At 46.2% G+C, this 20417-nt stretch overlaps 2 protein-coding genes across 2 annotated transcripts; one reads left to right on the top strand and one right to left on the bottom strand.

The window, feature by feature from the left end:
- Nucleotides 1-2402: 2402 nt before the first annotated feature.
- Nucleotides 2403-4019, top strand: LOC308285730 (T-complex protein 1 subunit gamma-like; the record flags this gene model as incomplete). Its single annotated transcript, XM_080726578.1, has 1 exon — nucleotides 2403-4019. One exon carries the CDS (start codon nucleotides 2403-2405, stop codon nucleotides 4017-4019), a length of 1617 nt encoding a protein of 538 aa, XP_080582704.1.
- A 4330-nt stretch (nucleotides 4020-8349) lies between these two features.
- Nucleotides 8350-15856, bottom strand: LOC308285720 (chymotrypsin-like elastase family member 3B; the record flags this gene model as incomplete). Its single annotated transcript, XM_080726567.1, has 7 exons — nucleotides 8350-8514; nucleotides 9782-9927; nucleotides 10629-10765; nucleotides 11312-11437; nucleotides 12152-12249; nucleotides 12805-12893; nucleotides 15808-15856. The coding sequence occupies 7 exons, from the start codon at nucleotides 15854-15856 to the stop codon at nucleotides 8350-8352; spliced, it is 810 nt and encodes a 269-aa protein (XP_080582693.1).
- Nucleotides 15857-20417: the final 4561 nt, after the last annotated feature.

The raw sequence follows: 20417 nt of genomic DNA, 5'->3' as shown, positions 1-20417 counted from the left end.
GGATCCAACTCCATGTCTGGTATTGACACTTGCTTTGGCCATATAAACGTGCCAATAAAGCTCCTTTGAATTGAATGGGAAAAGTCCCGGAAAAGACGCGCTGTGATTGGCCAGCAGTTTTTTTGAGTGACAGTCTGTCTTCCACACTCCGCCATTTCTGCCAGGACTCCTTGACCAGGCGCGCCAATGAACTGCAGCGGCGGGGGAGGTATCTAGCTTTTTATATCTGTGGCCACATCAACACCAGTTTAAAAGTCCAAACTACAGTGCTTTATTAACAAAAGGTTAAAAATCAAACCTCGGTTCGAAGTGAAGCGGTGAACTGTGTTATAGAGTTATGAACTCTGTGATCTGTACATTCGTTATATTCTGAATGAATGAATGGATGATTTTATCTGGAGGGCCGAATTGTCATGTGAAGCTTGACCAATCCATTCATCAGACCGGGAGGGACACTACACACATCTGGACGTACGGGACAGATAAAACCTGTTCATTCTGAACTGAAATGGCCATATATGGACATGGGACACACATTTTGTTTTTGAAAAACCCTATTCATTCTGGACTGATATTCTGGACGTACGGGACAGATAAAACCTGTTCATTCTGGACTGAAATGACCATATATGGACATGAGGTGACAGACATTTTGTTTTTGAAAAAACCTGTTAATTCTGGACTGAAATGACCATATATGGACATGAAACACACATTTTGTTTTTGAAAAAAACCTGTTCATTCTGGACTGAAATGACCATATGGGCGTGGGACACACAAAGCCACTCATTGGAAGCAGCTTTCACCGCTACATAAAACTCAGTTAAAAACCCTATGCTAACCTGTGGCAAACAGAAAGACAGAGTTCAAAACCAAAAGAAAGGCCACCCATACCAATTGGCTCTGAAATGTTAAAACCCATAACACTCTAAAACACACCAACAAAGCTACAAAACCACTGCAAACAGAACTGGTGTTGTTTTGAGGCTGGCTAGGAGGATCGGTGGAACTGGAGGCAGCCATCTTTATAGACCACAGGAGCCAATCGCCAGCTAGTTCCGCTTAGAGTTAGCCAATCACACTCAGCCACCACTCTCACCATTCACACCAGCTAATACTCACAGTCAATCCTCACCACTCATTCAGAAACACACCAATAAGGAGGGAAAACATACACAGGACAACATCACACAGGAAACATTATATAACATGACCCTAAGGTCATAACAGCAAGATTGGACATGACATTCAGACACAACGCGTAATGTGAAATGTATAAATGAGCGGGAGCGCGGTGCCCGTGAACTTCTTCTAGTATAATACAAACAGAAAAAGATTAATTGTAGCGTGCATGGAAATGTATATGGGATTAGCCCCAGATGGGCATACACGAACACATACAATAAAACAGTGACTCTCTGGGCTCACCACTAAAACAAACAAACAAACAAACAAACTACAGGTTCTAATAACGGTGAGGCCCCCGTGTTCTTTTACATCACCGTTGTAGATCTGCTGTTTTCACAAGTTTGGGTCCTGAGCAAAACAATCTAAAATAGAATAAATTTCCCTTATTTTATTACTCGGTTCCACTGATATTTATTGTGAAATTAGCAGATCTACAAGCTCGATCTACGACGACTTGCAATGCAATGAAGTGACTGTCCTCGTCATGGCCTACTTGTGCACAAGGCGCAAGTTGGCACCTCGACCTACTAGTTTGATTAAGCGTCCACCGAGGCTTGGCCAATGTGATCCTGGGTGTACAACAAACTTTGAGGCACTTTGTGCCAAGATGTTGGTCAGATGTAGGCCACGCTTCACGTCCTGGACAAAGCCAGTTCCTTCCAGGAGCGCGGCTCAAAAGATAAACAAAAATCACACCAAATGTGAAGTGAGCGGTGGTCGTGCTTGCATAACGTCTTCAGACTAGGATTTGAGTCTAGGATGTACAGGCTATGCCACACACACACGTTTTGCCATGGCAGAACGCTGAGGAAAATGGCTACAGACATACGACATATGACATCACTAGACAAACATGATGCTACGTAGACTCATTTTACTATGGCAAAACGCTGAGGAAAAAGGCTACAGACACACGCACAGCCACGTATAGGAGCGGTTTACCACCGCTCAAAAAGTCCATCAAACATGGCCATGTTGTCGCCATTCATTGGCTGAAAGCCGAATCAACTCAACAGCCAATCACAGGGATTGGGGCCCCGGGTGACGGCATCAAAGTTCTCCACGATGACGTCAGAGTAGTAGAAAAATGAGCAGTATGAAAGACATGGTCGTAGTCACACCAACCTAATATAAGTCCAAGTCACTTTTTAGCCGGGAAATCACTTATTTTGAATTAGATATCTTTTTGGACTTTATACATATTCGCTGCCAAGATGATGGGAAGACCAGTGGTGGTGATGAACCAGAACATGAAGAGGGAGCCCGTCAGGAAGGTCCAAGCCGGGAACATCAGCGCGGCCAAGAACATCGCCGACGTGGTGCGGACGTGCCTGGGGCCCCGGGCCATGCTGAAGATGCTGCTGGACCCCATGGGAGGCATCGTCATGACCAACGACGGCAACGCCATCCTCCGGGAGATCGAGGTGCAGCACCCGGCGGCCAAGTGCCTGATTGAGATCAGCCGCACCCAGGACGAGGAGGTGGGCGACGGGACCACGTCGGTCATCGTGCTGGCCGGCGAGATGATGTCCGCGGCGGAGCAGTTCCTGGAGCAGAAGATGCACCCCAGGGTGATCATCGCCGCCTACAGGCAGGCCCTGGATGACATGCTGGTCATCCTCAAGGAGATCGCCACGCCCGTGGACCTGAACGACCGCGCCCTGATGCTGAAGATCGTGAACTCGGCCATCAACACCAAGGCCGTGAACCGCTGGTCCGAGCTGGCGTGCAACATCGCCCTGGAGGCCGTCAGGACCGTGGAGCTGGAGGAGAACGGACGCAAGGAGATCGACATCAAGAAGTACGCCAAGGTGGAGAAGGTTCCTGGCGGCATCATGGAGGACTCCTGCGTCCTGAGAGGAGTCATGATCAACAAGGACGTGACCCACGCCAGCATGAGACGCACCATCAGAAACCCACGCATCATACTGCTGGACTGCTCCCTGGAGTACAAGAAGGGAGAGAGCCAGACGGACATTGAGATCACCAGAGAGGAGGACTTTGCCCGGATCCTTCAGATCGAGGAGGAGTACATCCAGCAGATGTGCAAGGACATCATCCGGCTCAAGCCTGACCTGATCTTCACCGAGAAGGGCATCTCGGACCTGGCCCTGCACTACCTGGTGAAGGCCAACGTCACGGCCATCCGCCGTGTGCGCAAGACGGACAACAACCGCATTGCGCGGGCCTGCGGCGCCCGCATCGCCAACCGCTCCGACGAGCTGTGCGAGGAGGACGTGGGCACAGGCGCGGGCCTCTTCGAGGTGAAGAAGATCGGCGACGAGTACTTCACATTCGTCACCGAGTGCAAGGACCCCAAGGCCTGCACCATCCTGCTGCGAGGCGCCAGCAAGGACGTCCTGGCCGAGGTGGAGCGGAACCTGCACGACGCCATGCTGGTGTGCCGGAACATCCTGCTGGAGCCCTACCTGCTGCCCGGCGGCGGCGCCGTGGAGATGGCCGTGTCCAAGCGGCTGACGGAGCGCTCACGCGCCCTGGACGGACTGGAGCAGTGGCCGTACCGTGCCGTGGCCCAGGCGCTGGAGGTCATCCCCCGGACGCTGATCCAGAACTGCGGCGCCTCGGTCATCCGGGTGCTGACCGCGCTGCGGGCCAAGCACACCCAGGAGGGCTGCGCCGCCTGGGGCGTGGACGGCGAGACGGGCGCCCTGGCCGACATGACGGGCCTGGGCATCCTGGAGCCGCTGTCCGTCAAGGCCCAGACCTACAAGACGGCGCTGGACACGGCTATCCTGCTGCTGCGCATCGACGACATCCTGAAGAAGAAGAAGGAGGAGCCGAGCGGAGGACAAGGAGCAGCGGCAGAGTAGAGAGACATTACTTTTGACTTGAAGGAAACCTTGAAACAAACTTCAGCAAACAAACTAGAACTGCACTCTGTCGAGGTGCCAACTTGCGTCTTGTGCATAACTAGTGTGCCAGATCACCATTGGCGGAGGAATTGGTTGTTATTGATGATGTTGCCAGAAATGCTGATTCGGGCTTAAACACAGAAAGACACCGACATACCTGCATATGCAGCCGAACGCAGTACTTGCACGCTCTGCTAGCGAAAGTAATAATAAAATGGATGGACTATTGAACTCCCAGTGTGAAGTGAGCGGTGTCTTTTATGAGTTTCACTAAGCTATATATACTGCATAATATGTTGGTGTACATACATGCCAAAACGTCCCGCCATTTGCGGGACATACGGGCGGACTTTCGGACATACACCCAAAGGCAGATGTAGGAGCTGTTAGCACCGCTCAAAAACAACTGCATGACATAGAGTTGAACAAACAATGCACTGAAGCGGTGCTATAACTAGTGGACCAAGACAACTGGGTCAAGTCACATATAACCTTTTTTTTATTTCTTCCTTTGGTAATTCCATTAAATTCCATTGGTTTTATGGGTTGATACAATGATCAAAAACATATATAATAATAAAATACTAATACATAAACAAATAAAATCTAAGAGATGGCGGTCCGGGAAAAAAAGAAAGAAAAACCTTTCTACACGAGTGGTTCAACTTTTCATTTCAAGGACCCCCAGTTTACTATGCATTAGGCCACAGACACCCGTAACTCTGAGATTGTACAAAATGTAGTTAGCACCCAGGGGGATTGTCAATAACTCAATTGGGCAGAACAATGGGGAAGAACATGCCTATCTTTTGTTAGTTTTTTTGTTTAACAAAATGGGGGGAAAGGGTATTATACCTTGCTGTGGTGACTGGTGAGTGTGTTCTGAAGTACAAACCAATAAGTATCACAGCATCTTTCTTTGGCAGGATATGATTGAACTTAAAGACAAACTGAGTATAGTCTCGCGTGGCCAGACTGTTGCCTCCGCGATTTGGCCAAATGCTCCCGGCATACAGTCTGGCAAACCGGAATAGAAATGATGAGTACGAGATAAAACGGATGTGACGCAACCGCTCCCTTGGTGCAGTAGCAATAACATGTGCTACTGGAAGCGTTATGTCTCCTTTCTTTATTTTTTGGGGCATTATTTTGTCTTTCTCTGGTGTTGTTGGTGTTACTTCCATGATGTTTTCAAACGTTTTCTTAAACTATACACCCATATAACAAGAATAGGCCGCTCGAATCACTTTGTCTGAGCTATTGTGTTTCTGTTATGTTTCCAATGGGACTACAGTTCAGTGCAGCACTGGCTACTTCCGATACTCGCCGTTCGGGAGCTGCCGTTCCAGACTCTATATAGCATTCGGAGATTGTGGAATAGTTGTCTGGCTACGCGAGACTAAACTGAGTAGATCCAGGCAAAACATTACTTATTATCAAACTAAGCTACAACCATGCACAAAGTCATTACGGTTTGGTCATTAAAAATAAAACGGGAGAACAACAAAGTCCTATATTAGGCCTATAAGTAACGATAGCAATTCACCCAAAAGACACTCAATAGGAGTCTCCCAAAGACTGATCACACGGTCACCAAATTAATCAAATGAATAGAATGCGACAAAGACAAAATAATTCTCCATGAATTCAAGGCTTTGTGGGGTTTGTAATTGATTGAAAATAAGTATTTTTGTTGGGTGAACTGTTCCTTTAAAGCAGTGTTTCTCAATCTTTTTTGGCTTGAGTACCCCCTTTCCCTGATTTCTGAATCCAAGTACCCCCTTTACCCGACAACATTTTTTTTCTTATAAAACTTTAATTAAAATATAAATAAATAGGGGTATATGATGCTATTTCAAGAATATAAAATCACAAATAAGGAATGGAGTGAAAGAATTTAAAACGGTTTTCATGTCAATAACCTCAATACATTCAAACAACTTTAAAACATGTCCCAGTTGCCTGGTACCATGTAATTTGGTTTAACTACTCAGGCTCATATCAGGTTTCTCCATTTGTCATCATTAAACATAACAGTACATGTTTTTCCCCCATCATAATTCAATTGTAGTCAATTATTTAACTATGAACAATATTAGCATGATTTATACTTCTATTTTTCTCTTTTTGGGGGGCAATTTCTGAGTACCCCCTTTAAAGTACTGTAACTGGAGCCTTGTCCCTGCCAGGGGTTAAAATAACTAAATGTTCTTGTTACTGTAGGCGTTCACGTACTTTTTCTTTTTCTGAGTTCCGTTCTGTTCTGAGTGAATATGAAACAACGTGCTAACGTTTTATCCTTTGAAAGTTGAGAAACAGACACACAGAAGGAGAGCAGCTCCCCTGGATATGAATGAACAGGTAAGTCACTTTCTAAATTGGGCAGCCTGAAGCAGCACATATTATGCAGAAAAGAGATGCACTCGGTGTAGTTGGGGGGCGGCCATAGCTGAGTGGTTAGTGAGGCTGCATGGTTGTCCCAGGTAGGATTCCAGTTCCAGACCAGGCCAGCAATGGGTCCATGACATGTGTGTCCCTGTGCAAGACGCTTAACCCCTAACAGACCCCCGAGCACCGTAGAATCCAATGGCTGCTCACTGCTCCTAGTTGTTATAGGATGGGTAAATGCAGTGGACAAATTTCACCTATTTGTGTATATATACTGTACATATGTTGTAACTTGTGACAAAAAAAACACCCCAATGAGTGAGGACTATTCTATAGCACCTGGCCAGGTGGCCTAGCCAAGAAACCGTCATTAGAACATGGAGGGTTCCCAGTTTGAATCCGGGCTCCCCCAGAGTTAGTGTTGAAGAGTCCTTGAGCAAAGACTCTGAACCCCTAGCTGGTGCCTTGCATGGTTTCCCCAGCCATCGGTGTGTGAATGTAATGCACAATCTCTGTAAAGTACCTTGGATAAAGGTGCTATACAAATGTACCATTTACTGTAGGGTTGCAATAGAGGCCCCTCAATGCGATTCCAATTTGGGGTTGATTGAATAAATAATATAATATGGCAGTTTTGTTTGTTTGTTTGTTTGTTTGTTTGTTTGTTTGTTTGTTTACGCTGTTAAAGTACAATATACTTGAATAGAAACATGTCTTCCAGTTAAGCATTAGAGCTCTGATGGTACTGTCTGTGTTATTGTCTGTGATGACTGTAATTTCAGGCTTTGGCTGTGAGCAGCACAAATTGCTGATGTATACTTTGCCTTATAACAGTGTGGCACTGCAGGAGAGGTGACAACCAGTCCCTCTGTTCACCAGCAGATGGAGACAAAGGAAAAGCTCTGAGCTCACTCTGCCCACCGGACCCACATTATTAAGTACAAGTCCGAAGAATGCTGATATCTCATAAATAGTTCAAATTGACCAGTTACTTAATAGGAATGGAAAAACTAGGCCTACTTTTTGTGAAGACCTTCACTTACAGTAGCCTATTCACTCTACCTAACATACCAGAACTTAATCTTGATTGTAACCCTAACATTAAATCCAAACCTCAAAACCTCCTCTTCATAAGTGAGGACAAGCAAACTGTACAAATTCTCACACACACACACGCACGCACGCACGCACGCACGCACGCACGCACGCACGCACGCACGCACACACACACACACACACACACACACACACACACACACACACACACACACACACAAAGATACTAGGCAAAATGATGATAGGCCTAGTGTTTATTTGTACAGTAAATGAATCATTATGAAGACATCCAGCAGATCCTTAATATCGGAGCATCATCTGAGGAGATGAAATGACAAGAATGTTTTTTAGAAAAGAAACATACAGTATACAGTTATTATTGATCAATTGTGTGCGTGGGTGCGTGAGTGGGTGTGTGTGTGCATGCGTGCGAGTCATACAATTGTATAATAGGGGAATAAGCAATTAAGTATATTCCCCTTTGTGGGAATTTGGTTATATTTGTCACAGCACAGGCTATAAAGGAGGGCTTGTATTTATATGTCTGTCTGTGTGTCTGTCTATATACTGCACATGAACAGGTCAGGTCCCTGAACGCAGAGATACGAGTGAAGACAGTGGGTTAGGGTTTCTATGTGTATCACTACACATAGGGTTCGGGTTAGGGTTTCCCAGAAGCGGGGATTGAACTCAGGGCTCCTACTCGCCAGACCAAGGCACAAACCATCGTGCCAATAGGGCTGAACCCGATTAGCAGGGCTGGTTCATGGCTGTACAAACGGGGGCTACATTATGCAATAAGCAAGGACAGAATTAGGGGTTCGGGTTAGGGTTTGGTTTAGGATTAGGGTCTTACGTCGCTGAGCCAGTCTCTGAAGGCAGAGATACGAGTGAAGACGGTGGGTCTCTTCTCTTTGTTGCAGCTCTCAATGGAGATGAAGCTGGTCACACCGTGGACGTACCACCTACCATCCTGTCCCTTACAGTTCAGAGGACCCCCGGAGTCCCCCTGAGACAGAGACATGGACACACACACATGGACAGACAAGGAGAGATGCAGTGAGATGATGCTTATGTCATCATTGACCAGCAGGGCTGGAAGATTTTGGACTTAAAGGTAGGGTAAGTCATTTCACTCAAGTTTCAGTTTTCATGCAGGTGACAGGCGGGGGCCTTCCTCCAATCATGATCAAGTGGGGGCGGGCCTTGGTGTGCGTAAGGCCTGCCCCCACTCGACCATGATTGGAGGAAAACCTGTCACCCAACAGTTTTGATGGAGCAACTAAAACGGGATATAAGGCTGAAGTCCAAATATGGACCAAACACTCTATAGTAACTAGTGCTATTAGAAACATAGACCCATTTTGTTATTATTTGAATTAAATTAAATCACTTAACCCTTCCAGTGCCAGCCCCTAGAGGGCGCCAAAGAATGCAAGGGTATGTCCCATAGGCGAGCGTATTAGCATCCGGGGATTCACGTTGCAGTGACGTGCGTGCTCACGTTCGTGCACGTCATGAAAAGGTCCAGGATGAAAATGGCTACAAAATAGCTATTAGCTTTTTCTCATTTAAAAGATAATTATTCGGCGATTTCGCCGTAAATAAACCTCGCGCCGCCTCCCTAAGAACACAATCCAGAGAAAATGACCTTCAAAGATGTGGGTTTGCATTGGATTCGGCGGCGATTCGCGGCGGCGTTACTCGTTTACGGCCGGCCAGGGGGCGGCCGGATCTCGGTCACTGGATGGAAAATTTAGGCCAGGGCTTCAGTAGGCCTCGGATCATTTTATTCATTTCATTAAAAAAGCCGCATTAATTCGGGATCGGCACACTGGACGTTGTGCCGCCGGCGGCGCCGAACATTCGGTGAACATTGGGGGGCTCAAAAATTTATTTTAAACCATTTTTAATGGAATATATCGTTGGACCATGTAAAATGGCTCGCTGGAAAGCGTAGGACGAGCCAGGACCACCCACAGCTCTACAAGCAGCTCAGGGTAAGTAATATAATTAAAAAAAAATTGTATTGGATTGAAATAAAGCCAAACTTGTTCGGGATCGGCACAATAAGAGTTAACACACCTTTAAATAAAAGTGACAGTTTAAAAGTACAAAAGTATACGCATCAAAATGTAGCCTACTTAAAGTACTGAAGCAAAAAAGTAAAAGTTGTTATTATGAACAATATCATATTTCAGGGCTCATCTGTGACATATAGCGTTGAGGAGAACTCCTTCTATCGCTATAGGACCAGAGCTATAGAACCAACGTACGTTGCACCCGGCCATGACTCCGCCTCCTCCAGCGCAGGTCATGGTGGTCTTGACGCTGTCCCCCCACCACTCACTGCTGCTGCACACGCTGTGTTCCACCACCGGGAGCAGCGCCTGCTGCAGGATGTCTGGGATGGGCCCGTTGGCTGGGGAGCACAGAGACAGCTTATATGTACGTGACGTTATCTCATGAGACGTGATGTGTCTGATGTCATTGATATACTGTATGTAACTAATGGTTAAGATTGTGTTGTCACTAGGTGTTCTGTGGCTTTCATTAAACTAGATTTTCAGCATCGCTATGCGGACTGAAATGCTCAATCTTCAGCAGCTTCAAGCAGAGCAAAACGCCACACATGAACGTGCCAGCAGCGCAAAATAAATGTCCAGAGCCACTCCACAGTGCTGGTGTTTCCAAAACATTATAAAAAAAGTAGTATATGACTGCAGCTAGGGTGTAGTCTGAAGAGGTGAGTCCTCAGACCACAGCGGAAGCTATGAAGTGAGTCTGCCATTATTAGTGCAACGGGGAGTTTGTTGAGGGCCAGGAGGGCGAAGAGTCTAGGACGAGTGGATCACTGTCCTCGGGTTTTTAGCGAGGGTTCTGTCAGCATCCCTGTGTTGGCTGATCTGAGTGAACGGGTGGGGTTGTAGGGGTTGATTAGGTTTTGAAGGTACCGGTATGATTGAACCATACAACTTGCACCCGTTCACTCAGATCAGCTAACACAGAGATACTGACAGAACCCTTGCTAAAAAACCCAGGACAACAGGACAACAATCCACTCGTCATAGACTCTTTGCCAATTAGACTCTTTAGAATTACAGATTGGGAGTGAGTGATTACTGTAAAGGCGGCCCCAGCCAGAGATGTAGCAGGCGGTGCCGTGGGCCAGCATCTCCCCGGCCTCTGGAAGACAGGCCAGGCCAATGCTGTCCGTCATGAAGGGAGCCTTGTCCAGTTTCAGCAGGGCCAGGTCATTGCTGTGAGGGGATCACAACGTCACCTTTAGTCAGCTTTAGTCTCACGTGATCAGAGTGATGGTCAGAGATCTATACATCTGTGGAAATCTGAATTCAATGTAGGGGCTGGACAGTCATATCACTAGAGGGTTTGGTTGGGATTCTTTATGATTTTAACAATTCCACAATTCGATTTACCCTTTAACGATTCCTATATGTCAACGTATATCATTTTGGCCTTTCATTATAATTTTTGATGAAGACACATTTGAATGGGGTGACGTCACATTCGCTTTCTATCAGCTTTAACTCTCTAATGACCTATGTTCATCTCCCAAGTGCAGCTATACAGTTATGTATTTATTTATATTCATTCATTCATTCATTCATTCATTTATTTTACTTGCATAATTACCATCAGGGCTAATGCTATCATATCTTCCACTAACATACAGTACGACAGTGGAACTTTGGAAATGAAAACAGCATCTATACGTATCTGCAGGTGATATAACTACCATGCTGGTTGGTTGTGTTGCATGTGGAGATAGAAAAGATGACACCCACCCGTTGGACACGCGGTCGTCCCAGTCGGGGTGAACGATGGTGCGCAGGATGTCCCTGGTCTGTTCGGTTCCCTCCTGCAGGCTCAGGTTGTGCTCTCCCAGAACCACACGGCTGACCTGTCCGTCCCTGCCAAAGAGTCGAGACCAAACCTTTCATAGTCCTCATTGTCTTTTTGTCCACTGTGCTTGAGAGGCAGACATTATAAAATACACAGTTTCAATACCTGAGGTGGCCAGTGTCATGAGGAGCTAAGCTGACCTAAGGGGGTTCCACACTACGCGCGGTCACCTCCTAGCAATTCATTTTCAATGGGAGGCGGGCGGCTATTTTGGCCGCGCTGCGAAGTTTTGGGGCGGCGAGGCGAGCGGGCGCGGTCCCGTGAAATCCCCGCGAGCGTGCTCGTTTGTGCATGCCTACGCGGGCGGTGAGAGATGGATTGTGTTCATCTTTGTGAAATACCGCGCGGCGTTTACTCACTAAGCGAGTGTGTTTGTGTCTCACTGCGGCGCGGCCACCGCTGATCCTAGCGGCAGCCCCCACGGCAACCGCCTGTAGTGTGGAGGGCACCTTAGGCTAAAAAAAATGACTTAAAGTAGGGCCTAAGTCTTGGTAAAATCTCGCTCTTCCGAACGACCATCATTTCGACAACGGAGTGTCAGAAGGGTTAGCGACTCAGCGGACTCACGCATCACCCCACGGAGGTTAGGCTTAGGGTAAGCCTAAGGCAAGGGTTAGGTTTGGGTGTCGAAAAGATGACACGTAGAAACAGCGAAACGCTCCTCTAAGCCTTAGGCCATTGGTTTAATAAGGTGATGATGAGCAGGTTTTAACGTGACTCACAGAATGCAGTGGGCTGCAGTCAGCACCCAGCGAGGACCAATCAGAGAGCCTCCACATATGTGGTGGAAGCGGCTTCCACGTTTCACCTGCAGGGAGATCTGAGAGACCACACGCACGCACGCACGCACGCACGCACGCACGCACGCGCGCACACACATAGACACACACACACACACACACACACACACACACAAGCACACACACACACTCCGTTACCACGGTAACTGAACAAGAGGGGACAAACAAACAAATCATTGTTGTCGGGCGCAGACCTTGTATGTCCAAAACCGTTCATTTTGTATTTAACAATTTAAACAAGTGAAAATAGCACACAACACACAGCACACAACACAAGCACAACACACATCTGCTATTTTCACTCGTTTCGTGTGACAGTCTTGTATAATGAAGCAGGGCTCTACTTTACGAAACGTACACATTTGAAACGTGGAGATACGTGGTTTCTGCCTGACACTGGCGAAATGAGATGACATCGCGTTGTTTTTCTGTAACAAATTAATCGAAATTATCAGTTAAAGTCCCAACCCTATAATTTAACAATTTAGCTATGTTTGACCAGTTTTTATAGCATAGTTTGTTGATTTTCTTTCTTTCTTTTTTTTTGTTTGTTGAGAACCACTGGTGTCCAGTACCTGCCAAGGCCAGCTGTGAGGGCGGGCATCCTGCCCGTTCACCACCCTGCTGGCATCGGGTTCGAATGTTGGGCTGCCACACCCACAAGCTGAGGAAACACATGACATGACAGCACCGTTTAAATGCACGATCCCTCACATACTGTACATTATACTGGGACCACACAATTTACAATTACAATTTAGGTAGCAGACGCTTTTAATCCAAAGCGACTTACAATAAGCAGATAATACATCAATATAATAAGCAAGATAATATGTCAGTACATCTACAACAATATAACAATGCATAGGAATATCAATCTAGAAAAGACAATAACATAGGTAGACCATGCACCTAAATCTAAAACCTAAAAATGCTATCTAGCTTCATATATTGTCATTGGGGGAAGGGGAGTGTTACTGTAGTGCTATGGGTTTAGGTAGAGTCCTTACTGTATATATGTCACGGTTTGTTAGAGAAACAGGACGGTCGAGAAACGGAGCACTCGTGGTGCCGCACGGGGCGGAGCAAGCGGTCGCCCACAACAACGTCCTCCCGGCGGAGCCGCTCGATTGTCCACGACATTGCAAGCGGCGCGAAGGCCAGCGGACCTTGGTCCTGCTCTTCGCCCCCGAGCGCCGCAGGCGCGAGTGGCCGCGAAGAGCGGGCCAGGGCCGCGCGGCCGGCGGAGCGCCGCGCGAGTTACGAAGCCGTGGTGAATGCAATCGTTATATTTATGCCCAGGCCGTAAGGCCTGGGCAAGCCCACGATAAACGCCCTGTCCAAGTGACTACAATGGAGCTAATGGCTAAGCTAGGCTAGGCTAGGCTAGGCTAGGCTAGGCTAGGCTAGGCTAGTAAATAAAGAAAGAGAGTCGCAAACGAGTGACGTCAGCGCCTTCACTATTGAATGGCTGCGTCGCCATCTGGTGGTGATTAGTGTGTAGTGAACGACAAAACAAGCGCTCTTACTCTTACCGTCCTGAGTTACCCAAACATACTGTAACATATATACTGAAAGACAAGATCCCTCACATACTGTACATCACTGTTTCCCAAGCAGTGGATCGGGACCCATTTGTGGGTCACAGACCAATTTTTATGGGTCCTTTCATTGTTTGTTTCCTACATTTTGTTTTTTAATTAGTATTATTTAAATATTTTCAAAAAAGCATTTTTTTTTCAGGAATTAAAAACACAACAGAACATAATATTTGTTAAAACTCAACAATATGCCCTGAGACCACTTTATTTCCCTTATAAGGAATTCCTAATGCAGATACGCCCAAATATGGAGTGTGTTGTCTAACCTCGATGTCTCTCCCCTTCTCCGCAGCCTCCACTGGCTCCCAGTTGCGGCCCGCACCGAATACAAAACACTGATGCTGACCTTCAAAGCAGCCAAAGGTATGGCTCCTCCATACCTCCAAAACCTGATGAACCCCTACACCCCTACCCGTTCACTTAGATCAGCCAACACAGGGATGCTGACAGAACCCTCGCTAAAAACTCCAGGGCAAAAATCCACTCGTCCGAGACAGTTTGCCCTCCTGGCTCCCAAGTTGTGGAATAAACTCCCTGTCGCACTTAGAACAACGGACTCACTCGCTAGCTTTCGCCGTGGACTGAAGACTCACCTTTTCAGACTCCACCTAAACCCTTAGCACTACAGTAAAATCAATGACCATACATGAAGCTAGTTAGCATTTGTTTTAGTTTTTTAGGTTTTTTAGAACTTTGATTATATTGTGTTTTTCTCTAGATAGATATCCATTTACATTGTTATATTGCTGTTAATGTACTGACTTATTATCTTGTTTATTATTGTAATGTTTTGTATCTGCTTATTGTAAGTCGCTTTGGATTAAAAGCGTCTGCTAAATGCCTAAACTGTAAACTGTAAACTGTAAACTGTTGTCATGGCATCAGGCGCTAGAAAGTCACTCAGACTCATATATGGGCACAAATAGGGGCATGACATCAGGGATATCCATATATGGGCATAAAAGGGACAAGGACTGACAGACAAAGAGATCTCCATATATGGGCATAAAAGGGACCAGGGCATGGATCTCCATATATGGGCATATCAGCATGCCCATATATGGGCATATACTGAAGACCTGTCAGTCTACTGTCCTATCAAAAGGCATAGAAGCCCATATATACAGTATATATAGTATATACAGTATAGTATATAGTACATATACTGAAATATTACAGCACCGTTTAAATGCATGATACTGTACATAGGCTACTGTACATTATACTGGGACCATAGACTGTATATGATACGGACTCAGAAATCCTGAAACATTGCATTTAATGTATCTACCATTAAGTTTGATTCAAGATTCACGATTTATCTCATTTACAAGACAAGAACTCAACGGTAACATTATTCATCCCATTACCCAATAAGGAGCGCAGCATGTCGGGTAAGCACGTCCACTGGGACCCGCCCCCCTAATCTAGACTGAGTGGCAAAACATTGAGCAGCTTGGAGCGTTGGAGTTTGGAAGTGCTAGTTGCAAATCACTCAACGGCCCTGCATACCACCTGTTTCTAAATTGCACATAATGCAGGAGGCAGCAGGATGTTGTGTTGTTGAAAACGAGCGCTTCCAAACACGGACACTTGGAAAAATAATCACCTGCACAGAATGTCTTTACATTAAGTATCTCATAACACGCCTATGGTGGTCTGTTTGGATGTATGGGCTGTCAATGGCAGAGTTTTTTTTGCCACTCAGTAGGTGTGTTCCCACATAACTTCCAGCAACAGTGATGTCACACGCATACCCTCTATACTCGGGAGACAGCAGACCCTAACCCTAACCCGCCAAAATACATTTGTGTTGACGAAATCAACCGTAGATTTAGTCGACTAAAATCCTATGATATTATAAACGAGACTAAAACTGCAACATTTTAGATGACTAAAATAGGCCCACGGCTAAAACGAAATGGAATTTTATAAGGTTATGACTAAAACTAAATAAAAAACAACACTGCTACCCACCGTACGCCGCCAGCAGCAGCACTGAAGCCAGTCCCTGTAGCAGTGACATGGTTGACAGTCTGTCTGTATGTCTGTCTGTCTGTCTGTCACAATGTCTCTTATACCCCCAGAGCCTGTTGTCTGTCTGTCACAATGTCTCTTATACCCCCAGAGCCTGTTGGCCTCAGAGCCCAGGACATCTGGGAAACTGTCAGCGTCGACAAATACAATCACTGTTATCGACATCGTTATCTGTAGACGTGCCAGAATTAGGCTGGGAAGAACTTCCTGTCCCACAGATGTGTGTACCATGCTCTGTACAGCACTCTGAGCCATACGTTAAACACACACATGTGACAGAGAGGAGCAGGTCTGACATTGTGTGAACTTCAGTTTGATAAATCAGTGGTCCTCAACCTTTTCAGGCTGCGACCCTCAAAATAATCACATTTTAACTGGGGACCAGACATTGAGGAAGAGTTGAGGAATTACATTTTGAATAACATGGTTCTATTGTGAAAATAGCAGATCCACATGCGAGGTGTTGTGAGCATGTTGATCTGCTATTTTCACAATGCATGTACTGTGTAGATCATCTTCACAATTTCAGCCTCTGATGATTCTGCTGTCAAACAATGAACCGATATGGAATCTATGAAAAGGTTGTGGGGGACCCTGCGATCATCTCTTTCTCGACTACGGGGTCCTTGGCCTGAAAACCTGGAAGACCCCTGGTCTAAATACTTCTCTTAACCTCTTCATGTTATGGTGTCTGTCTCTTCACCTTGCCTCTCTCTCTCTCAATGTCCTCACCAGCTGATATAGGCTGACAAAGCTGTGGTCTGACTTACCGAACCACACGATCAACAACAAATAGCGGGTCACTACATGTTTTTGTTTTTTCACAATGGAATAGATCAAGTCAAGCTAAATGTTAATGCCAACTCATACAATTCCATGTGCTTGTCAGGGTGGGTGGGTGGGTGGGGGGGGGGGGGTCCCCAGTTCAAATATGATTATTTTAGGGGTTGCGTTCTGAAAAGGTTGAGAACCACTGCTGTAGACACGATGCAGAGAGGAGGGGTGGGTGTGTGTGTGTGTGTGTGTGTGTGTGTGTGTGTGTGTGTGTGTGTGTGTGTGTGTGTGTGTGTGTGTGTGTGTGTGTGTGTGTGTGTGTGTGTGTGTGTGTGTGTGTGTGTGGAGGGGGGGGTCCTCCACTTGTCTCTGCTCCTCATGGCTGTTTACAATAGACATACCATGCCTGAAGCTGCTAGCCTCTAAAGTTACACCAAAAAGAACTGACTCGGACTCTGTGTGTGTGTGTGTGTGTGTGTGTGTGTGTGTGTGTGTGTGTGTGTGTGTGTGTGTGTGTGTGTGTGTGTGTGTGTGTGTGTGTGTGTGTGTGTATGAATCTAAAGCCTTTGACTCTTTGTTTACGTCTGCTGTCCCTGGAGTATGCCGGGGGAACCGCGGACATGCTGCGCCCTTATTGGATAATGGGATGAAGTTGGACGCTGACACGCTGCTCTCTGATTGGATAATGAGGGGGGGGAGGGGGGTGGTTAGACACAGTGACACGACATTGGCTCGTCACTCACAGTCCTTCTTTCATCTGGTTTCCATTGTGGAATCCTTTTGGCCCTCCGGTCCACCAGAGGATCTGTGGAGACGTGAAGAAGATGGATGTGTGTGTGTGTGTGTGTGTGTGTGTGTGTGTGTGTGTGTGTGTGTGTGTGTGTGTGTGTGTGTGTGTGTGTGTGTGTGTGTGTGTGTGTGTGTGTGTGAACTAAATCGGCTGAGGTTTTGGACAAGGTTGACGAAAGTCCAATATCTTAACCATCACTCCAAAGGTATATCCCTATGAAACAGGGGAGATACTAGACTTGTGAGGCTTCAAGGCTAGGGCTGCAACTCTCTCCGCCACACTCACCCCCCTTTAGACCTCCTCCTATACAGGGAAGCCCGATCCGGGTCACAGAAGTGATACGAACCTCCCCACCCGGCTTCGAACCCAGGTCTCCTCGTGAAAGTCCAATATCTTAACCATTACCTCAAAGGGATATCCCTATGGAACGAGGGAGATACTAAACTTTTGAGGCTTCAAGGCTAGTGCTGCGACTCTCTCCGCCACAAAAGGACAGTGGTAGCGGGTGACGTGAAAATACATTTTTATTTGTCTGTCATTCTATTTTAACCCATTTAGGCCTAGAATAATTGAATGCTTTAACCAGTGAGAAAATAGCAGATATACAAGCTCACAGAGCTTGTAGATCTGCTATTTTTGAAAAAGTTGTGAAAATGTGTGCAAATCTTTGAATATATGTCTTTTCAAAGCGAACGTTTGTAACTCAAATTTTGCTTCTGGGGGGTCCCTGGAACTAGATATTTTGAGATGGGGGTCCGTGGCCAAATACATATCATTTTGGGGGTCCTTCACATGAAAAGGTTTGAGAACCACTGACAGAGTAGTCTCTCAAGAACAGACTAACTGAGCTCCAGTTAAGTGAAAAGGACTTTTTCTTTGACGATGGCTGGCCAGATTGCTGACATAGAAACATAGGTTTTTCAAAAAAAACCTTAGAAGGATTCAAAAGACACTTGTAGAATCGGGTCAAAATTCTAATTTTCACGATTTTCCAAAAATAGCAAATCTACAAGCTCGCAGCGCGGCACCGTGAGCTTGTATATCTGCTATTTTTTCAATAGTTAAAGCATAAAATAATAATACAGACCGACCATGACAAGTCCTCAACTCCAGCCTGACTTATAAGCAAAAGGAGAAAAGGAAAAGTCACAGAAACACAACCAACCTATAAAAAGCACATTTAAAAAAAGAAGAGCATGCAGTTCATTTTAATGAGAGGGAGAGAGAGAGAGAGAGAGAGAGAGAGAGAGAGAGAGAGAGAGAGAGAGAGAGAGAGAGAGAGAGATGAGTTAATTTCAGAGAAGATGAATCCTTCATGTCAACAGAGGCCTATGATTATGCCCTGACATGTCATGTGTGCTCCTTCAGAGGAAGCTTCACAGGAACCGTCAGAGGAACCTCTGGAGGAACCTACAGAGGAACCTTCACATGACCGTCAGAGGAACCTTTGGAGGAACCTACAGAGGAACCTTCACAGGGCCACCCACTGACTTGGAGGAACCATGCAGTTCCTCCATGCAGCGTTCCACCGGAGACACCCTTCAAATGTCACCATGCAGTTCCTCCATGCAGCGTTCCACCGGAGACACCCCTCAAATGTCACCACCACCCGTGAAGAACCACTGCCTATCTCCTGCCATAACCTGAAGACTCCACCTCTTCAGACTCCACCAGATATATACCTTTATTATCCCAAGGGGGAAAATCAGTTGCCCAGAGGCAGCATAGCAGTATAAGGTTATTTACAAAGTTACAGAGAAGTATGAAAAAAGATAAAAATAAAAAACAAGAACAGAGTACAGTAAGTACAGTAATAATACAGTGCCCAAATCAAAGTGACCATAACACACGCACGCACGCACGCACGCACGTGTGCACACACACACACACACACACACACACACACACACACACACACACACACACACACACACACACACACACACACACACTCAGGAATTTGCTGACGCTCTGTGGACCGCACTAATAGTGTCCTGAGACATGTTGTTTTTCCCCCCACACATCCCTCCATCCATCACTCCCTCCCTCCCTCCCTCCCTCTCTCCTGACCTGTAACCTTCTCTCTCTTCCTCCCACTTCATCTGTGTTGCTTTTCTTCCTTCCGTGGGGTTTGTTTATCACGGCATCGGCAATAGATGGCAATAGATGTTTTGCATCATAGGCCGCTTTCGGCCAAAACGTGTCTGTTTGGATGCTGCGTTAAAGTATTCAAGTTGTCGGCTTACTTGGACTCAGAATTGAGCATGTTTTTCTCTCCTACTTAAGCTGCAAACATTTGGAGCAACCTAAAAGTGAGTGCGAGTTACCTCCTTTGACCCCTTGGAACTCCCTCAAGGACCCCTTGAGAGTAATGTTAACTCCATAGACACATACAAAACAGAAGAAGTACAAAACTATGGCATCACGAGAGAGTGCAGGTCTCCTCCTCCAGCTCTGTGTGAGGATAGCGTAGCGTAGCAGGTCAGCTCAGCCATTGACCTGATGTCCATGAACAACAAACACAGCATGACTCACTCACTGATAAGCACTCATTCATCAGAGCTGCTTTTGGCTGCTTATGGTGCGTCTGACACAGCTCAGCTCAGCTCAGCACAGCGCTCTAACCTTGATGAAAGCCAGGGACGTGCTGGCCATTGGGAAAAGCGGGACAATTAGGAAAAAATTAGAAATAAAATGTCGGCCTTCGTTCCATTTTGGGGGCTGGGCGGCCAACAAAGTAAATGGTCACTGTCGGGCAGAAACCATGTATCTCCAAGTTTCAAATGTGTAAATTTTTTCGCAAAGCAAAGCCCTGCTTCATCATACAAGGCCGTCGCACAAAAGTAGTGAAAACAGCAGATCTACAAGCGGTGCGAGGCGTTGTGTGCTTGTAGATCAGCTGTTTTCACTAGTTTAAATCATTTTTAAAATGATATATACAAAACAAACGCTTTTGGACATACAAGGTTTCCACACGACAACAACA

This window comes from Nannobrachium achirus (assembly GCF_963921795.1).
Source record: "Nannobrachium achirus genome assembly, chromosome: 1".
NCBI classification, from domain to species: Eukaryota; Metazoa; Chordata; class Actinopteri; order Myctophiformes; family Myctophidae; genus Nannobrachium; species Nannobrachium achirus.
This window is presented reverse-complemented; position numbering and strand designations above follow the sequence as displayed.